Raw genomic sequence first — 23,054 nt, 5'->3', positions numbered from 1 at the left:
CCCTGGAGGGTGTTTTCCCCTATAACAGCCTCCGGAAGAGTGTTCCAGTTTTCCACCACTCTCTGGGTGAAGAAGAATTCCTTACGTTTGTACAGAATCTATCCCCTTTCAACTTTAGAGAGTTTCCTCTCGTTCTCCCTACCTTGGAGAGGGTGAACAACCTGTCCTTATCTACTAAGTCTATTCCCTTCAGTATTTTGAACGTTTTGATCATGTCCTCTCTCAGTCTCCTCTTTTCAAGGTAGAAGAGGCCCAGTTTCTCCAATCTCTTACTGTACGGCAACTCCTCCAGCCCCTTAACCATTTTAGTCGCTCTTCTCTGAACTCTTTTGAGTAGTACCGTGTCATTCTTCATGTACAGTGACCAGTGCTGGATGCAATACTCCAGGTGAGGGCGCACCATGGGCTAGTATAGTGGCATGATAATCTTCTCCAATCTGTTCGTGATCCCCTTCTTAATCATTCCTAGCATTCTGTTCGCCCTTTTTGCCGCCACCGCACATTGCGTGGTCTGCTTCATTAACTTGTCAATCAGAACTCTCAAGTCTCTTTCCTGGGAGGTCTCTCCAAGTACCGCCCCGGACATCCTGTATTCGTGCATGAGATTTTTGTTACCGACATGCATCACTTTACACTTATCCACGTTGAACCTCATTTGCCATGTCGCTGCCCATTTCTTGAGCTTGATTATGTCACGTTGCAGATATTCGCAATCCCCACTGTGTCTTCACTACTCTGAATAACTTTGTATCATCAGCAAATTTAATCATCTCACTTGTCGTACCAATGTCCAGATTGTTTATAAAGATGTTGAAGAGCTTGGGTCCAAGCACCGAGCCCTGCGGCACCCCACTGGTGACCTCTTCCAGTCCGAGTATTGTCCATTTACCCCCACTCTCTGTTTCCTATGCTCCAGCCAGTTTTTAATCCACGTGAGTATTTCACCCTCAATTCCATAGCTTGCAATTTTCCGAAGTAGTCGTTCATGCCGAAACTTGTTGAATGCCTTCTGAAAATCCAGATATACAATGTTGATCGAGTCACCCTTGTCTATCTGCCTGTTTACTCCCTCGAAGAAGAGCAGCAAGTTCGTCAAACAGGATCTGCCTTTGCTGAAGCCGTGCTAGCTGGTACTCATCAGATTGTGGTCCGTCAAGATGATCAGTGCCTCTATCATCTTTCCCAGTACCGAGGTCAGATTCACTGGTCTATAGTTTCCCGGATCTCCCGTCTAACCTTTTTTGAAGATCGGCAAAACATTCGCCACCTTCCAGTATTCTGGAATCTTTCCCGATTTGATCGACAGATTGGCTATTAGTTGCTCCTGCTTGCTTCGGGCCTTCCTTGTTGCCAGATCCTGCCTTCGCTGAAACAGAAAGTAGGTGGTATCCCGCAGCAACGAATGACCGAAGCAAGCAGGAGCAGCAAGTTGTGAATGCTGCGCTGCTGACAGCTGTGTGAGACCCAGTAAGGGGGGGGGGGGTAATGAGAAATGCGGCTGATGGCTGTGTGAGACCATGGAGGGAGGAGAGGGGGAAATGCTGCCGATGGCTGTGTGAGAATGCAGGGGGAATGCTGCAGCAGCACCCTTTTGAGGAGACAGAGGGAATGAAGGAGAAGGAAGACCAGGGAAAGGGGTAAGAGAAATGCTGCTGTTGCACAGGGGGGAGGTAAAAAGAAGGCAGAAGGGCTACTGCTGGACAGGGGGAGCAGGGAAGGGTTCCTACTGGACAGGGGGGAGAGACAGAAAGAAATAAATACAGACAGACATCGGGCAGGAAAGACAGACAGACAGACAGGGGGCCAGAGAGAGAAGACAGAAAAAAGACAGACAAAGAAAGAAAGGGGGTAGGGAGAGAGAAAGAAAGAGACATACAGAAAGAAAGAAAGAAATGCCTAAGTCTACACATCTATTCTAGCACCCGTTAATGTAACGGGCTAAAAAACTAGTATAAAGATAAGTGAATAAATCATCCATAGTGTTATGTACTGGTGGCAGTTCTAAATTCTAACCCCAATGTGTTTCGCATTTTTTATTTACGAGTTCTTTTCCTGTCTCAGATACAATTCCATGCATGTTGTCCCCATGGTCTGAGTGGAGTGACTGCAGTGTAACCTGTGGCAAAGGGATGAGGACCCGACAAAGGATGTTGAAATCCCCGGCTGAGCTTGGAGACTGCAGTGAAGAGCTAGAACAAGTGGAAAAGTGTATGCTGCCAGAGTGTCGTAAGTGCCAAAGGTTTTCTGAAACCCCTTTCAGTTATCTTGCTTTGAACATCCGATTAGCCTAGTGTACATTAGGGGACAGATTCAGAACCAATGCTAGGAAGTTCTTCTTCACCCAACGGGTGGTGGACACCTGGAACGCGCTTCCAGAGGGAGTGATAGGACAGGGTATGGTATTGGAGTTCAAGAAGGGATTGGACAATTTTCTGAAGGAAAAGGGGATAGAAGGGTATAGATAGAGGGCTACTCTACAGGTCCTGGACCTGATGGGCCGCCGCGTGAACGGACTGCTGGGCATGATGGACCTCAGGTCTGACCCAGCAGAGGCACAGCTTATGTTCTTATGAGTCGTGCTTAAGTACAGTTTTGCCATTAACGAGCATATCTATGTCAGTATTCTCATTTACTGTATGCGGAAATGTTAGTGAATACTATATAGAGTTACAATGATGTGCAAAAGTCTGGAACCACTTGTGAATTTTGCATTCTTTGCATTCTTTCTGACCTTTTATTTGAATCTCTTTGTTGACCAAATAGATTTGTCTGTGTACCACATTATAAGGGCTATTATGACATTAGTTATCTGGCTATTAGAATCTAATAGAGAGAATATGAGGAAAGACTAGCAGGAGAAGCAAGAAACTTCAAACCCTTCTTCAGGTATGTGAAAGGGAAACAACCAGCCAGAGAGGAAGTGGGACCACTGGACGACGGAGACAGGAAAGGAGCGATAAAGGAGGAAAAAGAGATAGCTGAAAGGTTAAACAAATTCTTCTCGTCGGTCTTCACCAGAGAGGACACATCCAATATCCCAGAACCCGAGGTGATTATAAATGGAGAACACAACGAAAGGCTGGTACAACTAGAGGTAAGCATAGAGGATGTCCACAGACAGATAGACAGACTAAAGAGCGACAAATCACCAGGCCCGGATGGCATCCACCCAAGGGTACTAAAAGAACTGAAAAACGAAATAGCAGAGACACTTCGCCAAATATGTAACCTCTCCCTAAAAACTGGGGAGATCCCAGAGGACTGGAAAATAGCAAATGTCACGCCCATCTTTAAGAAGGGATCAAGGGGTGACCCGGGAAACTACAGGCCTGTGAGCTTGACCTCGGTTCCTGGAAAGATGATGGAAGCAATGGTAAAGGACACAATCTGCGAACACATAGAAAACAATGGACAACTGAAGGCAAGCCAGCATGGCTTCTGCAAGGGAAGGTCGTGCCTCACGAACTTGCTGTACTTCTTTGAGGGAATAAACAGTCAGATGGATAAGGGTGAATCCATAGACATCATTTACCTTGACTTCCAAAAAGCCTTCGACAAGGTACCTCACGAACGGCTACTTAAAAAACTGTGGAACCACGGGGTGCAAGGGGATATCTACCGATGGATCAAACACTGGCTAGCGGGCAGGAAACAGAGGGTTGGAGTCAAGGGCCAATACTCAGATTGGCAATGGGTCACGAGCGGAGTTCCGCAGGGGTCGGTGCTGGGACCTCTACTATTCAATATATTTATTAACGATCTGGAGACGGGGACAAAATGTGAGGTTATCAAATTTGCTGATGACACCAAACTCTGCAGCAGGGTTAGAAACACGGAAGACTGCGAAGACCTACAAAGGGACCTAACGAGACTGGAAGACTGGGCAAAAAAGTGGCAAATGAGTTTTAACGTAGAGAAATGCAAGGTCATGCATGTAGGGAAAAAGAACCCGATGTTCAACTACAAAATGGGGGGAACACTGCTAGGGGTGAGTAACCTGGAAAGGGACCTGGGGGTGATGGTCGACTCATCACTGAAACCATCGGTGCAATGTGCGACAGCCTCAAAGAAAGCAAACAGAATGCTGGGCATCATCAAAAAGGGTATCACGACCCGGACGAAGGAAGTCATCATGCCGCTGTATCGCGCAATGGTGTGCCCGCACCTGGAGTACTGTGTTCAATACTGGTCGCCGTACCTCAAGAAGGACATGGCGGTACTCGAGGGAGTGCAGAGGAGGGCGACTAAGCTGATAAAAGGTATGGAAAATTTTCCATACGCTGACAGGTTAAAAATGCTGGGGATGTTCTCCCTGGAGAAAAGGAGACTTAGAGGGGACATGATAGAAACCTTCAAAATCCTAAGGGACATAGAGAGAGTAAATAAGGACAGATTCTTCAAACTGAGAGGAGCCACAAGCACTAGGGGTCACTCGGAGAAATTGAAAGGGGACAGGTTTAGAACAAATGCTAGAAAATTCTTTTTTACACAGAGGGTGGTAGATACATGGAACGCGCTTCCGGAGGAAGTGATAGGCCAGAACTCTGTACAAGGATTCAAGAAGGGTTTGGATAGGTTCCTGGAGGATAAGGGGATAGAGGGGTACAGATAGAACTTGAGGTAGGTTATAGAAGTGGTCAGAAACCACTTCACAGGTCGCAGACCTGATGGGCCGCCGCGGGAGCGGACCGCTGGGCGAGATGGACCTCGGTCTGACCCAGTGGAGGCAACTTCTTATGTTCTTATGTTCTTAAGATCACTTGTTTCTAATTCTACAATTTTATTGATACTGGAAAATAGCTTCAAAACTGGATCAAGACTGTCCAATCAGCATGCGCTATTTCTGATCAGCCGGTCACAGTCCAGACATGTAGGTAACAGGGCAGCTATAAAAAGCGTATGCTTTTTTTGGTATCATACACCATGAACAAGACTCAAAACCTGTTTGTGTGTCAGTGATCAGCAAGGAAGGATTTTCATGCCACCCAGATCAACAGCAAAGTCTGCTGCAGTCACAGCAGAGTAGTAAAGATTGTACAAATGAAGAACGATGGGTCAAGCCATCCATGTGCATCAACATCACACCAAGACTGTGCACTTTGATGCATTTCGTTGACCTCAGTGTCATGTCAGTGTCAACTCATCAACGGTTTGTTGCCAGTGCATGAATTTGGTCTGCGAGGCTGCAAAGGTGCAGAAACACTGAAGCTGAACCTATGCAATGTGAGAAAAGGTGCTTTTCAGCAATGAAAGCATCTTCTGCTTGTTTGGTAACCAGGTCCACACATATGCGAGGAGATTTCCTGGAGAGGAGTTCAAGCCTAAGTGCCTCAACCTCACTGTGAAGCATCCTTTGAAGGTCATGGTCTGGGGCTGCAAAGCTGCCAGTGACGTTGGACGTCTGCACATTGTCGCTGGAATGATCTACAGGACTAAGTACATCACAAGAGCATGTGCTTAGCAGCTGTTTTCAGACCAGATCCTTTTCCAAGATGACAATGCACCTTGCCATTGCTCCAAACAGGTGATCAACTGGAAGCGTCACCACAACATCGAATCAATCAACTGGCTTGCCCAACCTCAGGATCTGAATCCAATTGAGAATTTGTGATACAAGGTGGCCTGGGAGATATCCAAGAGGCATCCAACATTAAAACGTGAGCTGATTGAGTCACTCATTGCAACCTGGAACCTCATCAAACAGAAAGTGGCCCTCCAAATACTAAGCCACACGAAATGGCCTTTTTTTGAAGGATAAATTTATTTATTAAAAAATTTATATACCACATACAACTATGCGGTTTCCATATCACATACATAAAATCTTGTTTCCCTGCGATTTTCACATATAACATAGACATGTCTGGACAACATCATAAACATCCCCCCAAATAAAGTATCAGTATATCAAGTCAAAACAAAATTCACCAATTAAAAAAAACAAAAGACGTCAGATCAAATGATCGATTCCAAAGTAGATAGCCACTCAAATGTACTTTTTTGGCCAGCGAAGTACATTTACGCAGAAAAATGATTAACATGGCAACTTTAACAAACAAACTCAGAAATTTAAGGCCAAGCCAGAATAAAAAGTTGATTCTAATAGCCACATGCATCTCTTATAAGCTATTGGGTCAAGAAAAAATTCAAATAAAAGGTCAAAGTTGGAAGAATGCAAAATTCACAAGTGGTTCCAGACTTTTGCACACCACTGTACCCCTTTATATTATTCATACTCAAGCACTACTACTTATGTGGGCAGCTGTCCAGAATGTATTGATTAAGTTAAATACTGACACTTGCATTTAATTTAGCTACAGTGCTACTTGAATTTTGGCCCCAATTCACAAGCTGATATCATTAACCACAAGAATTAGAGCTCAGTACAGCATAGGGGGAATGTGTTAAGTTGGGTTATTTTACCACAGGGTCCCCTCTTATGCAATGAGACCCATTTTATGGTAAAATGACCTGATTTAACAGAGGCTCATGTTAGTAATTTCCCCCCTAAGAGGGGCATCATCAAAACTTCACGACGTCCAAAAACCAGTCTAAGTCAGCACTTGGATGTCCTAATGGACTCTGTGCCGCTGTGTGTCTGGAGCTAAAAGGGGTATATGAGGAGGAGTGGTCAGGGTAGTATCTGGGCGGGCTGAGAGCCGGCTTAAACATCCTGCATGGATAATTGAATGTTTTACTAGACATCCTGGATGAAACCTAGATGTTGTGAGTTAGACGATTTTAAAACTGGTAAAAGTGCCAAAAAGGTACCCAAAGTGACTGGATAATCACTGCAGAGACAAAGTAAAGACCCTCACACTCTCTGCCAGTGTTCACTGACCCCCCTCATACCCCCACAAAGATCAGAATAAAAACGTACATACCTGTCTCCAGAACAGCAGCACCTGGTATGGGAAAGCCTAGTAAACCTACACACAGGTGTTTTAAGTAGCCAGTTAGGTGGGCTAGTGAACCATAGAGTGGAGTAGCAAGTCCCATAAGCAACTCTAACCACTACATTCATGGTGGAATGGCTGGGGCCACCAGAACCCCCAAACCCTATTCTACTGCCATGTAGGTACCACCTGCAGCTATAAGGGCTATTGGGATGGTAGACAGGTGAATATAGTGGGTTTTGGGGGGCTCACTATGAACTATAAGGGGTTTGTGGTGAGATGTACATGTAGTACTCTTTATGTGAAGTTCACAGCAGTGTCCTCTCAGGTGCCCCGCTGCTCCATTGCCGTGTCTCGGTGGCCAGTACATTACATGACTGGCCCCTCCTACGTCCAATTGGCCTTGTTCTAGGTGCTTTGGATTTGGACAACATTTTGGTTGAAAACGGGGTATAAATTTAGATGTCCTGAGCGTTGGACGTCTAGCACTCCACATCCAAAGTCGGGCCTAGGCACATTATTGATTATGCCCCTCCACCTCTCATAGCTATGCACTGGCTACTAATTTGTACAGGAAATAAATATTTAGTCAACTTTAGTAACAAAAAAAAAAAAAAAAGCTCTACGGAGAGTAATTTTATTAAACTTTTTCATACATAAAAACACTTTTATGAACCTAAAGGCTTCTTATAAAATTAGGCCAATGTCTAACTGTGTGTGCAGTGCAAGCTGGTGCGTACTTTTACAGAAGGTTAGGCCTATGTTTGGACACCCACCTTCCCCTCCTCCCAAAGATGACAGAAATAGATCCAGAGTTGCCCATCCAGTGATGCTTTTACCCTGAATAAATGATTTGAGCAGATTTCTGCTTCATCTTGCTTCGTCTTCCTTCCCCAGCTATGCACTGTGAGCTGACAGAGTGGTCCCATTGGTCTGAATGCAATAAGTCATGTGGGAAGGGTCATATGATCAGGACACGAATGATCAAGATGGAGCCTCAGTTTGGAGGAGCTCCTTGTCCAGAAACCGTGCAGCGTAAAAAGTGCCGAATTAGAAAATGCTCAAGAGGTTCAGGCGTAGAAAAAAAGCGTTTGAAAGAGGCGGGTGAAGAAGGAAAAGAGGACCCAGATGGTGAGCAATATCCTGGTACGTATGAGCCATGTACTGTCCAAAATATGTCTATGGTCAGATAGGTATGTTGTTTCACATTTATGCTCAGAGCCCTCCAGAGGCGGCCCTGAGCTCAGGGAAGGAGAGGAGAGGAGGTTTGTGTGGGGACGGAACAGGGTGGGGCCTGGGGGGGCAAATATGGTAACTTTATATAAATTAGAACTTTAATCTTAAACTGTATCCTTCAAACAACTGGAAACCAGTACAAATCAGCCAATAATGGAGACACATGTTCCTTTCGTGAAATACCCCCAGTCACACGTGCTGCTGCATTCTGGGTCATTTGGCAATCCCTTAATGACTTCTGAGGTATTCCACACAAAAGGGTATGACAATAGGCCAGATGCAGTGATACAAAACATTGCATAACCTGTCGAAAATTGGTTGGTGAAAACAGATCTCGGAGTCTCAAGAACACACAAATTTTAAAGAATACAGTTTTTAAAGATCAGAACTCCCTCCTAACCAGAGAAACATCCCCCTCAAATCAATCTAATCCCCTTTCAATAAACACTCCCTCTTCCCCAATCCTCATAGACCTCTTGGCCTAGGGTTACCATATGACTCCAGAAAAAGGAGGACGGATTGAACTGAATATCACGTTAGCCAGTTAGATCACTGCTCTCCTGGCCATTTACATTCCTTTGAATATCTATTCCATCGTGTATATTTGCAAGGAAGCCATACATGGGCTGAGCATGGATTCCTTTTATATACATAATCTATACCCCCCCAAGCCTGTCATAAGTACGAGGAGCTGCCATGTTGTAAAGCGGAGTTCCAGTGAAAGATTAATCCCGCCACATCCTGCGGCAGTTGGCCATCATCGATGTGTGGGGTGTGTCCAACTTCTAATCTCAGATGAGTATTTTTTCATTGTAGTTATAAGAGCATTACTTTCATGGTGGATTCATTCAGATACCTTAGGGTTCTCTAGTAAAATATCATTTGAGGAGGTTTTCTTTATGCCCGTTTTAGCCTCCCAATTTTTACGACCTCTGTTGTTTGGCTGGTGGAGGAGGGGCTCTGAGGCTTTTTCCTACCTCGAGGTGATTTATTTGAATGTATAGACATATTTTCTAGGGGGCTCTGTTTGTTCTTCATTGTTTATATGTTTGCTGTGCTGTGAATTTTTGAGAGTGTGGTTTACATGATTATTTTTCTCATTTTGCTTGTGTGGTTTGGGCTAGTATAAGTACAAGTACCTACATGTTAGGTGTTTGATTCCAGACCATTCCTCAAGCTTCACTAAGTCCTTCCTCATGTTATCCACACCACCATATTAGACTCAGAAATCTGATAGAGCCATGTCCAGGCTCTGACATTCAGAGCTGCTTTCATTAAGGTGCGCTAACCGACTTAGCTAAGGCATCGTTATATCCTATGGGCATCTTAGCATTTAGCAAGCGTTAATCTTTACATCGGTTAGTGCACCTTAATAAAAGGGCCCCTCAACCGGTGAAAACATAGCCAGTTAAGTGTAATAGTTATCTTAAGTGGTTAAATCCTGCCTCCTCTTATCCCACTGTCTTTCAACTCCTCCAGAACTGCCCAAAGGCTTAAACTAGCCTTCCCTTAAACTAGGCATCCACTATTCAGGCAAACTGGGAAAATCCCTTCTCTTCAAAATCACAGGTCTTTGGAACGACCTCACCACCCCGCTGCGGAACCTGAGCTCCCTTCAGTTATTCCGCAAACAACTGAAAACCTGGCTTTTCAGCAAATTGTAGCTCTATCCTTCCCCCCTTTCTCTCCCCCCTTCTACACATAAGTTCATGTAATCCTTTTTCTTCTTCTCTACCCACTATTTTAAGTTCTTGTAAACCGTGTCGAGCTCCATTCTCATGGAGATGAGGCGGTATCTAAACTTAAGGTTTAGATTAGATTAGATTAGATTAAATGCTGTAAGTTCAGTTCACGAACATATCCGGCATGAACTCTCTACTCTTACCACTTCGACTACAGACCTCCTTGGACCACTTTAAGGATGCATTGTCATAACCCGCTTCCAAAATCTTCCTAACCTCGTTTGGAAGGCATCCTGATTAGGCTCACGGTACATCCAATGTTTTATCCCACCCCCCTTTTCTATTTGAAATTGTAGTTCTACCTCAAGCCCTCACTTTTGTGTCATTGTATATAATCACGCACCCTTGTCCCTCTCCCTTAACCCTTTATTTGGCATAGTCTGTTACTTGGCACTGTTGCCCTCGTTCGACATCAAGTTACGTAAAGCAGCCGGCTTTACCATCTGCCAATTAAAGGGTTAAATTTTCAGATTGTAAGTTGCTTAGGAGGTTTCACCGTAACGTGGGATAGTGAGACTATAATAAACGTAGAAACATGGTAAATAGCCCCCCAAATAGCCAGTTTTGACTTACCAACTGGCCATTTTTAGCAGATTTATGAGCACTAAACTGTGAACTTTTTCTCTATCCTAAATCTGCTGCTGTTGCCACCCACTTTTTATGTTTCTAAATTTAGGAGGCTGTTAAAATTTGGAATGAAAATTTTTAAAGGAACCAAATGAGGAGTTTAACTGTCAAATTTAGGAGCTTAAACCCTACCTATATAGGCCTCAAAAGGTACATGAAAAGTAAGCATTTATTTGGCGGATGGAAATATTAGTGAAATCAATGGGCCTAATGCTGCTATAGATGTGAATAATTTGCAGTCTTAACATGTTTTACTTTCACTGTGAATAATTTCACAGTTTTCTAAAAATAAGCAATCACAGTACTTAGGTTTCGGAGGTGGCTAGTGGCAGAGTCTAGAGCTGAAAATTGTCACTTCCACAAGGCAAGCTACATGTAGCCTGCATTTAAATGGTGGGTTTGAAGGCCAACGTGAAATTTAATTTCACTGTTTCAGACTGTGTGCCTCTATTCCCTAATACACAGTCAGAGCTTGTTCTAAGGATTTGCATTGATCAGTTTAAGTACATTCGAGTATAATAATAACCCTACTTGTCCTTTATCCCTCAGTATTTAAAAGTGACCCTCTTTCTCCAAAACCCTTCAGTGAAGACCAGTGGATCCAGTCATCACATTCAGACCATAGAAGCAGTACGGATACTCACGTGGGATCTTTAAGGGAGTAAATTCAGTGGAGGGGATACTTGGAATGGGCAGACTATAGCCCTTTTCTGCTGCTTTTTTCTATGTTTCTATGTTTCTACTGAAATGATCCGAACTTTCACTTTAATCACTAAACCAGTGCTGGATGCTCTGAAATGCTGTTGAACTCCTTCCACATATAATAACTCTCTCCATATACCGTCCTATCCCAGAAGTCTGATAGCACTGCACAACAAAGTTTTTGCTTCCTGAACACTGCTGGGTGTTTCTTATAGAATTTTGGGTGCTGATCATGAATATTACATCAAAAATTACCCATCACGTACCATTTCAGAGAAATCTTCAATTTTGTCGTGATTTTTTCTTATATTTGGATGCAAACAATTTTTTCTCCCATAAGTGTCTTATCAACAACGGTTTGTGCCGCCTGGGTATGTCCATGCATAAAATCTAGCCAGGTTGGAAGCTGTTTTATGGAAGATGACATCCTGGGCATGTCTGGGCAGGTCTGAACGAGCTTGCGCTGTCTCACCATGCTATAATGGTGGCTTCCATACACCGATCCTGCTCATTTGGTTAATATAGATAGTCCGTGTGTGTATATAGTATCAGTATAGTAAAGTATAGTAGTATAGTAGCTGTAGCAATATAACAGTAAGTAAGCTTGATGCTATAGACGTTTTGGTGTCGGGCAATATGTCTCGTCGGTGTCGTAACAGCCGCGACACATTCTGCTATATCTGTGGGGAATATACACTTACGCCTCAGAGACGTTCGATGACTGCCCTTGTAAAGAAAGCCTATCATCTGTATTTTGGCTGCAAAATAGGTGATCAAGACAAGCAATGGGCGCCTCACATTTGCTGTGCGACATGTGCTGTTAGTCTGAGAGCCTGGCTCAGAGGTACTCGAAAGACGATGCCATTTGCTGTTCCGATGATATGGCGAGAACAGAAAGACCATGTGACGGACTGTTATTTCTGTTTGACTAATGTGTCTGGTTTCTCTGCCAAAAACAAGAAGTCAATTGAATATCCTAATCTGCCTTCAGCAATGAGACCCATGCCACATGATGACAGTCTTCCAGTTCCGAAACCACCAGAGGATTGGACCTTAGACGAACCAGATGAAGAAACTGCAGTGCAGGGTTCTAACAGTGACATTGACCCGGATTTTGAACCATCCTCATCAGGCGATCCACATCTGATAACACAGTCCGAATTGAACGATTTGGTCAGAGATTTGGGTCTGTCAAAAGCAAAAGCTGAGCTGCTAGGTTCGAGACTGCAGGAATGGTGTTTGCTATCACCAGGTACGAAAATTTCTGTGTTTCGAGACCGGCATCATGATATAACCAAATTTTTTGCACAAGTCGACAGTCTCTGTTTCTGTTGTGACATTGAAGGATTGTTCTCGGTCTTTGGTTGTGATCACAACCCGGAAGAGTGGCGTCTTTTCATTGATTCGTCAATGTTAAGCCTGAAAGCTGTTCTGTTGCACAATGGCAACGTTTATCCTTCAGTACCTGTTGGCTATGCAGCACATATGAAAGAAACATATGAGAATATGGAAATGTTACTAAAGTATGTCCAGTATACCAGGTATAACTGGAATATCTGTGGAGACCTCAAAGTCGTTGCTCTGTTACTAGGACTGCAGCTTGGCTATACAAAGTACTGCTGTTTCATCTGCGAATGGGACAGCCGAGACAGAGAGTCGCACTATTCTAGAAAGAACTGGCCACTCCGTAAAAAGTTAGTTCCAGGACAGAAAAATGTAGCACATGAATCGCTTGTTGACCCGACAAAGATATTTTTGCCTCCTCTTCACATTAAACTGGGACTCATGAAGAATTTTGTGAAAGCAATGAACAAGGAAGGGGAAGGTTTTCGTTATTTAAGACAGATGTTCCCAAGAATAACTGATGCCAAGATCAAAGAGGGTATTTTTGTTGGCCCCCAGATCAGACATGTTATGAGTGACAAGCGATTTGAAGATCTGTTAGTTGGGCCGGAAAAAATTGGCTGGAAAGCCTTGAAAGACGTTGTTGACAATTTTCTGGGCAATTACAGAGCCCCAAACTACATTCAGCTGGTAGACAAACTTCTCAAAGCATACAAGAGAATGAAGTGCAATATGTCACTCAAGATTCATTTCCTCCATTCACACTTGGACTTCTTCCCCGCAAATCTCGGTGCTGTGAGTGACGAGCACGGTGAAAGGTTTCATCAAGACATAGCTACGATGGAGAAACGATACCAGGGCAATTGGAATCCGTCAATGCTTGCCGACTATTGTTGGATGCTACAACGTGATGCACCAGACACTGAATATAAAAGAAACTCGGGAGCAAAACACTTTTAATTCTGTTTCATTTAGTCGCTTGTGCGAAACGTAAACTTGACTATATATTTTATTGTCAGTAAACATAAAAATGTCTATTTCTCATAGTTCTTACGTGATGCAGTAAAACCAAAACCATATTTGAGCATACCAAGTTGGTACCTGTCAAAATCACCAAAAACTTTTCAGGAATCAAGACTTAACCAAAAAATTGTTGTGCAGTGTAGTTTCTGGTTTTTGCTCTCTGTCTCTCGTTATCTTTCCTGGATGTCACTCCCTTCAAACCCACAAGTTACAAGTTTTCTCTTTCTGTAAATCACATTATTTCAAAATGGTCATACATTGTGGTACAGAGGTTAGAGCTAGAGCTTGTGAGTTCAAACCAACATCACTCCTTGTGACCCTGAGCAGGTCACTAGTCCCTTATTGCACCAGGTACATTAGATAGACAAGAACATAAGAATAGCCTTACTGAGTTAGACCAATGGTCCATCTTCACAGTGGCCAATCCAGGTCACTAGTACCTGACCAAAACCCAAGGAGTAGCAATATTCCATGCTACCAATCCAGGGCAAGCAGAGGCTTCCTCCATGTCTTTCTCAATAACAGAGTATGGACTTTTCCTCCAGGAACTTGTCCAAATCTTTCTTAAAACCAGCTTCGCTATCCGCTCTTACCACAACCTATGACAATGTGTTTCAGAGCTTAACTATTCTGAGTGAAAAAATATTTCCTCCTATTGGTTTTAAAAGTATTTCCCTGTAACTTTATCAAATGCCCCTAGTCTTTGTAATTTATGACGGAGTGAAAAATTGATCCACTTGTACCTGTTCTACACCACTCAGGATTTTGTAGACTTCAATCATAGCTCCCCTCAGCCATCTCTTTTCCAAGCTGAAGAGCCCTAACCATTTTAGTTTTTCCTTATACGACAGGAGTTCCATCCCCTTTATCATCTTGGTCGCTCTTCTTTGAACCTTTTCTAGCGCCGCTATATCTTTCATGAGATAAGGAGATCAGTACTCCAGGTGAGGTCGCACCATGGAGCGATACAGAGGCATTATAGCATTCCTAGTCTTGTTAACCATCCGTTTTAAAATAATTCCTAATATTTTGTTTGGTCGCCGCCACACATTGGGCAGAAGATTTCAACGTATTGTCTACAATGATACCCAGATCCTTTTCTTGGGCACTAACCCCCAAGGTAGACCCTAGCATCTGGTAACTGTGGTTCAGGTTATTCTTCCCAATGTGCATCACTTTGCATTTGTCCATCTTAAATTTCATCTGCCACTTGGACACCTAGTCTTCCAATTTCCTATGGTCTGCCTGCAATTTTTCACAACCCGCATGTGTTTTTAAAACTTTGAACAGTTTAGTGTCATCTGCAAATTTAATCACCTCACTCGTTGTTCCAATTCCCAGATCATTTATAAATAAGTTAAATAGCACCAGTCCCAGTACAGACCCCTGCGGCACTCCACTGTTTACTCTCCTCCACTGAGAAAAATGACCATTTAACCCTACTCTCTGTTTTCTATCCGATAACCTATCTGAATGTAAACCACTTAGGCTATAAGTGGTCTATAACTACTAAAAATAATTAATAAATTAATACTGTATTGCCTGTCTCAAGTTATGCATTGGCTGCCTCACTGTATATCTTGCTTAGCAAATTGTTAGCATATCAGAGAGTTAGCTATGACATCATCAAAGTGAAAACAAGAAGTGAGTTAAGATGAGAACCAACACAGAATTAGATCTGACAAACCAACAAAGAAGAGCTTAGTGTTCCCTTTACTGAAATGCAGCAAAAAGTGGTCTTTCCCATACACTAAGGCCACATTTCACACAGCCCTGTGCTCGAGCCCCTACCGCTTCCTAATTTACATGGAAACATAGAAACATAGAAGATGACGGCAGAAAAGGGCTCCAGCCCATCAAGTCTGCCCACTCTGCTTACCCACCCCCTGTCTATGCCCTAATGACCCAATTTCCTTATCTTGACCCTCGTAGAGATCCCACATGGGTATCCCATTTATTCTTAAAGTCTGGCACGCTGTCTGTAGGTGGCAAGGGCCCTCTTGCTAACCCTACACTAATCAGTTAGTACATGCTAACTGATTTCTGCTGCCATGCCTATTCCTGCCCTCAGACATGTCCCCTTTCACAAAAATACGATTACATTTGTTGCATGTGCTGTGCGCACACAAAGTGCATGTGCTTACTGTAATTTAGTAAAAGGGTCCCTTAGAACGGAAACCAGGATAGTCATCAGTACTGACAACAGAAGGTGAGTAAAGATGACCTCAACGTACAGCAAGGCAAGCTCAGTTGAATCAAAGGATGAAAAGCAATTGATAGGAAGCAAGAGATGTAGAAAGAAGAAAAGTTTGTAATTGATGGTACTTTGTATACCTTCCCCATCAACCCTAAAATTATTGACTCAATGATTGTCATGTCTAGGTTGTAAAATGAGGCCATGGACTACTTGGACAGAATGCACCAAATTATGTGGAGGAGGAATTCAGGAGCGCTTCATGACTGTGAAGAAAAGGTTCAAAAACTCTCAATTCACAAGCTGCAAAGACAAGAAAGAGCTACGAGCATGTAATGTTCACTCTTGTTAGCAGGCGGGAGGGCTGAAAGAACACATTCAAAGCCGACCTTGACTTCACGTAGCCTCCGCTTTTCCAGGGGGATCTTCTGCAGAGTCTTGCAGGGTGCAAAAACTCTGTTTTGTACTGGAGTGTGTGACTTCTTCATTAAACCATATAGAGGCACAGAAAAGCCTAGATATACCAGTGTAATTATATCATATAAGCACGAATATTTACATTGAAACCATGAGATGCATTTACATGTGCTTATGAAACAAAGAAACGCATTTTCAATGGCTTGTTGTGTTTGAAAGTAAATGGCAGTGTTTTGATGGGATTTGGCACATTGCACATTTTCACTAGAAAAGGTGATCAAATGCTCTTTCAAGCTGAACCAACATTTAGAAATGTCTCTCTATTTTAATTATGCTAGATAAAACATTTTTCAATGTTTCTTTTTAAAAAAGAAAAGACAGCTGAACTTTGTGCTATTAAGATGCAATAATGTCTCATACATCTCGTAATAGAGACATTCAAACTATAAACACAAACCACACGATATTCAAAAACAGCTCCTGACCAATGGCTAAGCATGCATATTCATCATGAGATGCTTAGCGGCTAGCCTGCTCTTGCAACATAGCCAGTTAACACCAATAGTCAGATAGACCCACATAAATAGCAAAACTATCTTTGGCCAGCTGGTGAATATTAGCTTTAAGAAACTGGGAATCCAGTGCCAGCCTGAGCTGCCTTTTGCGATCTGAATATCGTCTGCGCTTGTGCTGAATGTCGATTTCACCTGATGAAATCATCGATTCAGAAAAAGAAATCAGAGATTTCAAAAAGCCTACTCGATTCTATTTTCTTTGCCATTCTTTTTAAACAGCTGCATAAATTCTCTGGCCAGATTTCAGGAGTATCCACGATGAATTATGCATGAAAGAAATCTGCATGCATTGCTTCCACTGCATGCAAATCTACCTCATGAATATTCATTGTTGATATCCTGAAAACCTAACTGTGAGATCCCTGGACAAATTTTTAACCACTGCTTTAGGGAGTTTGTTGACAATACTGATTCACTTGAATACAAACTGGGAGATTCCCCTAATGAGAGCATTTCAGCTGGTCTTCAGAACCCAGATGTTTACAGCTGTCCTCTACCACTTTGGGGCTAAATTTATAAGAAACTAGGCTGTAGAACACTGTTTTCTACACTAAGACCCACAATCTCTAAATGGCGCTGTAAGGCAGCGGTTGGCGCCCTACCGCACTTAATTGTTTTAATTTATTTAATCGGTTTAGTAATTGACTGTGCTGATTAAAAACCCATTCAAAACTTATTTTAAAAAATGTAGGTGTGTGGAGGTGCCTACAAAAAGAGCGCCAACATCATGTCTACAGCACCTATGCTCAAAGTAGGCTTGGTTTGCGCCTGTGAAGATGAAATTCATGTTAAACATAAGCACTGGGAATGTAGGCTTTCAAAACTCTGGCCTACATTTCTGGCATCTACCTTTGACGTTAACCACAATTCTTCAAATGGCATTAACACATAACTGGCACCATGTTTGTAGGTGCTGGCCCTATGACTAACTCTGCTTGCGAAGCATCTCACAAATTTGTGCCACAGCTTTTTGACAGGCTATTATATAAAGGTGCCAGGATGCCTATATAATTTCTACTCCTGCCTCCCTGTCTAGACACCTTGTTGTATTATTATATTCTGGGGGAAATGTAAAAAAATGCACCTCTTTTCTTAAGGCCTCCCATGATGCCTAGCAGTTTAGATTTTCTCGCATAAATTTACACCTGCTGCAAAGAAAGTGTAAATGTGTGTATGCTATTTTATAACATACATGTTGACATATGTCCCCAGATCACACGCACAAATCATGTCATGATAAATACTCTCCTCCAGTTCATCCGTTTCTACACGTCTATTCCTTTGTGCAAATCTATAGAGCCTTTTTCCACATATAAAATCATGCTTTACAAACAGAAAATAGGTTATCAACTTAATTCGGGAGAAGGGGCATTAAGCATCATGTAAGCCACTCCAAGTTGTTGGATGAACATGCTTAGCACTCAGCTTTGAATATCTGGGTATATGTTCTGACAGTTTTTCTCTCATGTGCCGACCCAGAAGTTAACTAGGCACCAGCTAATATTCAGACCAGATCCTGGTTAATTTAGCACATAAAGTTATAGCAACTATGACCTTACTGAATATCACCACCAATAATAATAAACTTTATTTTTGTATATCGCCATACCAGTGAGTTCTAGGCGGTTTACATCAAGAAAAGCTGCGTAAGTTAGAGACTAACCAGTGCCACGTTAACTGCAGTTGAATATTGGCAGTCAGCCAGCTTAGTAACAAGTCAAAACCCTTTGAGGGGTTGCTGAAAAGTTCTCAGCCCAACCAAGAAGGGAATGACATGGAGCCATGAAACTTACAAGTTATTCCACATAGTCTCCCCTAAGTTCAACACACGTGGCACATCATGTAACCCTTCCAAAAATACTCTGATGTCTTGTCACTGAAATACTGCTCTGCTGTTGCAATCACCTCCGAATCACTTTCTTTTTAAGGGTTGGAAACAGAAAATAGTCAGATGGAACTACCGGTAGATCTGGCGAGTAGCTGCATCAAAACATTCATCATTTTGCCAGTCTTGTCACGTAAAAGGAGAACTCCTTTCCGCAGCTTCCCTCTCCTTTTTGCTTTCAATGCTTCCTTTAATCGGCACAGCAAGTTACACTAGTATTCTGCATTAACTGTTTGGCCCCTTGGAAATATGTTAGTAATGATCCTAAAACACTGTGGCCATGGCCCTTTCTGCTTACTTTTAAGTCTTGAATTTCCTTGGCCATGACCAACTATTGTTTTGTTTCAGGATCATAGTGGTGTAGCCATGTTTCATCAACAATCACTAGTTGTTCTAAGAGGTTGGCACCAGCTCACTGAAAATGCTGCAAAATGAACTTGAAAGTGGCCACTCAACATTGTTCCGCATCAGTAGTCAAACATTTGGGCACCCACATGGCTGACGACTTCTGCATGTCTAGAGTGTCTCGGCAATCGTTTTAGCTGATATTTGCTGATCTGCCAACATCAGGTCATGAACATGGTTAACAATTTCAGGAGTTGACACCATTTGAGGCCTCCCAAACCTTGCTGCATCTTTGGTCTTGATATCTCCATGCTGAAAGTTTGCATACTGCTTCTTCACTGTGGCGTATGATGGGCATTTGTCATTCAATGTTTGCATCATACATTCGTGGATTTCCTTTGGAGTTTTCTTCTGCAGGAATAGGAACTTCATGACAACTCAGAGTTCCACACTTGAAAATTCCACCCTTTTCATTGACATGGTTCAACCTATGATCTGAAACAATGTCAGAAAAAAGCATTATGATTCTGCAAAGTGGCATTTTGCAAACCCCCCCCCAAAAAAAAAAACCCCATAAAAACCCCCACTCTTTTCAGCTACAGTGACAAAAGGAAGTTGGTTGGGCTGGGAACTTTTCATCACCTCCTCCTATCAACCACACTATCAATTCTGCTTTAATCCTACTCTGTCCATTCTTCACTGATCTTGTCTCATTTACTTTGCAATCAGTAGAGTATATGAACCAAAATAATTTTATAAAAAATATTTAAGGACTAGTTTAAAAAAGTAGTACAATTTAAAATGTTGATTTTCTATACTCAGAACAAAGCCACTCTCATATATGTTATGCAGGTTTAGTTTAAATTTCATACTACCTTGTTCACTGCATTGCTGATACAGTATGTCAAAAAGAAAAGAAATACTAAAAAACATGAAGCTTTCTTTAATTACTCAGACTACTGGGGGAAAAAACCCAGGTATCATTCCAGCATCTCACACCTCCGGCCTGTTTGTTTTTAGTGTTTAACTTTGTGATTTTATTCTAATATGTCATAGATGTTTTGCAAACATATAATAACAAAATATAGAGTTTAACAAAAATGGTTTCATGTATGTCATATGATTCTTCTTTTATAGATTTTTTTATCTTTTTGATTTATTGTGTAAACTTTAATATTTCTTACCAATGCCTTTGTATAAATGTTTGTCTCTTTAACATATTCATTTGAATTAATGGCATCTTTGTAATTAAAGTAATTTTTTTGAATGGAATTCAATGTGATCTATTCATAAATGTTTGTTTTATATTACCAAAGTATTGATCTAAGAAAGATCAAAGTGAGTCATATGAAAAAGCAGATGTGTATGATATTTAGGAGACAAAATTAGGAGACCAGATAGTATGCAATTTTTGCACATTGAAATTAATTTCATCTTCATTCACTATTGTCACTTTTTATTTTTTTTTTGCCCACTTAGGAGGATGTGTTGCGATATGATGTGATCCCTGACAGCATGCTGTGTCCTTCTATGACCGTATTCTATTTTTGGTGCGTGGCGGCTGAGGCACATGCGCCAGCTTGCGCCGGCTGGCAGCGCGTGCGGCATTTGAGTGGCGGTGGCGGTTTCACTCCTTATAGCTGGCGCCTAGAGGAATGGCTGGAGGGTGTTGTGCAGGTGCTGTGAGGTGTCCCACGCTGGTAAAAAAAATTTTTTTTTCTTTCCATGGAATGTTGCTACTATTTGGTTTTCTGGATTGGCCACTGTTGGGAACAGGACCTTTGCTCTGTTCCAGTATGGCAATGTTTATGTTCTTATGTAAATGCTTTCCATGGGCTTAAAAATACGCCAAAAACGCCAATATTTACCTTTACTTATCTTTTTCCAGTTTCAGCCAATTGGAAAAATCTCAGTCCTAATGCTTGCTGCAGGTTTCCAGATCTCAATGCGTCTTGTCAGGTACATAAGAACATAAGCAATGCCTCTGCTGGGTCAGACCAGAGGTCCATCACGCCCAGCAGTCCGCACCCGCGGCGGCCCATCAGGCCCATGACCTGTACGATGATCATTGTCTGAACCCTTAAATCCCCTTGGTCTCTATCTATACTCTCTCTATATCCCATCTCTACCTCTATCTGTATCCCTCAATCCCCCTATCTTTCAGGAATTTATCCAATCCTTCTGTAGTGTACTCTGTCCTATCACAACCTCCGGCAGTGCGTTCCATGTGTCCACCACCCTCTGAGTGAAAAAGAACTACCTAGCATTGGTTCTAAACCTGTCCCCTTCCAGCTTCTCCGAGTGCCCCCTTGTACTTGTGATCCCCATTAGTCTAAATAATCTATTTCTGTCTACCTTCTCGCTACCTCTCATGATCTTGAAAGTCACTATCATGTCTCCTCTGAGTCTCCGCTTTTCCAGGGAGAAGAGCCCCAGCCTTTCTAACCTGTCTGCGTATGAAAGGTTTTCCATGCCTTTTATCATTTTCGTCGCTCTTCTCTGGACCCTCTGAAGCATCGCCATGTCCTTCTTGAGGTACGGCGACCAATACTGGACACAGTACTCCAGGTGCGGGCGCACCATCGCTCGATACAGTGGCATGATGACTTCCTTGGTCCTGGTTGTGATACCCTTCTTAATAATACCCAACATTCTATTTGCTTTCTTTGAGGCTGCTGCCCATTGTGCCGTTGATTTCATTGTTGTATCCACTAGCACACCCAAGTCCTTTTCAAGGTTGCTTTCCCCTAACACCGATCCCCCCATTTTGTAGCTGAACATCGGGTTCTTTTTCCCTATATGCATGACCTTGCATTTCTCTATATTAAATCGCATTTGCCATTTGTTTGCCCACTCTTCCAGTTTGTTTAGGTCCCTTTGTAGGTCTTCGCATTCCTCCGCGGTTCTAACCCTGTTTCAGAGTTTGGTGTCATCTGCAAATTTTATAACTTCACACTTCGTCCCCGTTTCCAGGTCGTTTATATATACATTGAACAGCAGCGGTCCGAGCACCGACACCTGTGGAACACCGCTCGTGACCCTCCGCCAGTCCGAGTATTGTCCCTTCACCCCAACCCTTTGTTTTCTGCCTGCCAACCAGTGTTTAAGCCATCTGTATATATCCCCTTCCACCCCGTGGTTTTGCAGTTTCCTAAGTAGTCGCTCATAGGGTACCTTGTCAAAGGCTTTTTGGAAGTCGAGGTAAATGATGTCTAAGGGTTCCCCTTTGTCCATCTTGCTGTTTATTCCTTCAAAGAATGTTTAGTCTCTCTCCTTGTCTATTTATTTTGTCACAACCCCAGCCTTAGAGCTAAGCTTGTGCCAGATAGATCTCCTCAAGACCCCCAGGCCTTACCCTTAAAAGGGCTGATCAGTGTGACAGTTTCAACTCAGACAGACATATAGACTCTGGGTTCAAATTGAACAACCAAGTTCCAGAACCCTGGGGGGAGAAGAATATTGGGAGAACAGCCAGGAGCAACAGGAGGTGTCTTGCAGAAAGGGACAGCCCAGGAGGCAGGCTCCTAGCTCAGGGAGCTCACAGCTGTTGAGCCTAATTAAGTCCCAAATGAAAACTCAGCAGAAGCAGCAGTTTGCCCTTCCCCCACGCAGGTTAGGGCATGGCCAGCTCAGTTCTATAGAAGCTGGACTTAGGAAGACCAAGTCAGTCTACCCTGGGCCAGCCCAGGAAGGAGGCTCGAAGGAGTGAGCTCCTGAACTCCAACAGAACCAGGACATTGAAATGCTGGATGCAACTTCTGTCCCTGAGGCAAACCAGACAGCCAGCCCGGATGCCATAGAGCTTATGGATACTTCCATGGAATCTGAAGAAATCCACATGGATGAGAATTAAGTGGAATTTCCTGACTGTTTGTGTGCTTTGAATTTTTGGTTTTTCTTTTGGGCTATCTGGAAGCACAAGTCTAGTGTAGGGTGAGCAGTGCTAGGCTCACGGCTGGATTTGGCACCTTATTTGTGGGACATTGAAGGAAGTGTGGTTTTTGCATTTTTACTTTTACCTTTTTCTTTTTGGATGGGACTTTGTTGCTGACCGTATGTAAGGGGTAG

At 42.8% G+C, this 23,054-nt stretch overlaps 1 protein-coding gene across 1 annotated transcript in view; it reads left to right on the top strand.

Annotated features, from left to right (window-relative positions):
• SPON1 (spondin 1) overlaps positions 1-19,352 on the top strand; it is an 85,065-nt gene extending 65,713 nt beyond the window's left edge. Inside the window, exons 14-16 of the mRNA XM_033928707.1 lie at positions 2,062-2,226; positions 7,794-8,042; positions 15,953-19,352. Coding sequence (XP_033784598.1) covers positions 2,062-2,226; positions 7,794-8,042; positions 15,953-16,116 — 578 coding nt within the window. The 3' untranslated portion in view covers positions 16,117-19,352. The remainder of the gene's footprint in view (positions 1-2,061; positions 2,227-7,793; positions 8,043-15,952) is intronic.
• The last annotated feature ends 3,702 nt before the right edge of the window (positions 19,353-23,054 follow it).

This window comes from Geotrypetes seraphini, chromosome 19 (genome assembly GCF_902459505.1).
Source record: "Geotrypetes seraphini chromosome 19, aGeoSer1.1, whole genome shotgun sequence".
Taxonomy (NCBI): domain Eukaryota; kingdom Metazoa; phylum Chordata; class Amphibia; order Gymnophiona; family Dermophiidae; genus Geotrypetes; species Geotrypetes seraphini.
This window is presented reverse-complemented; position numbering and strand designations above follow the sequence as displayed.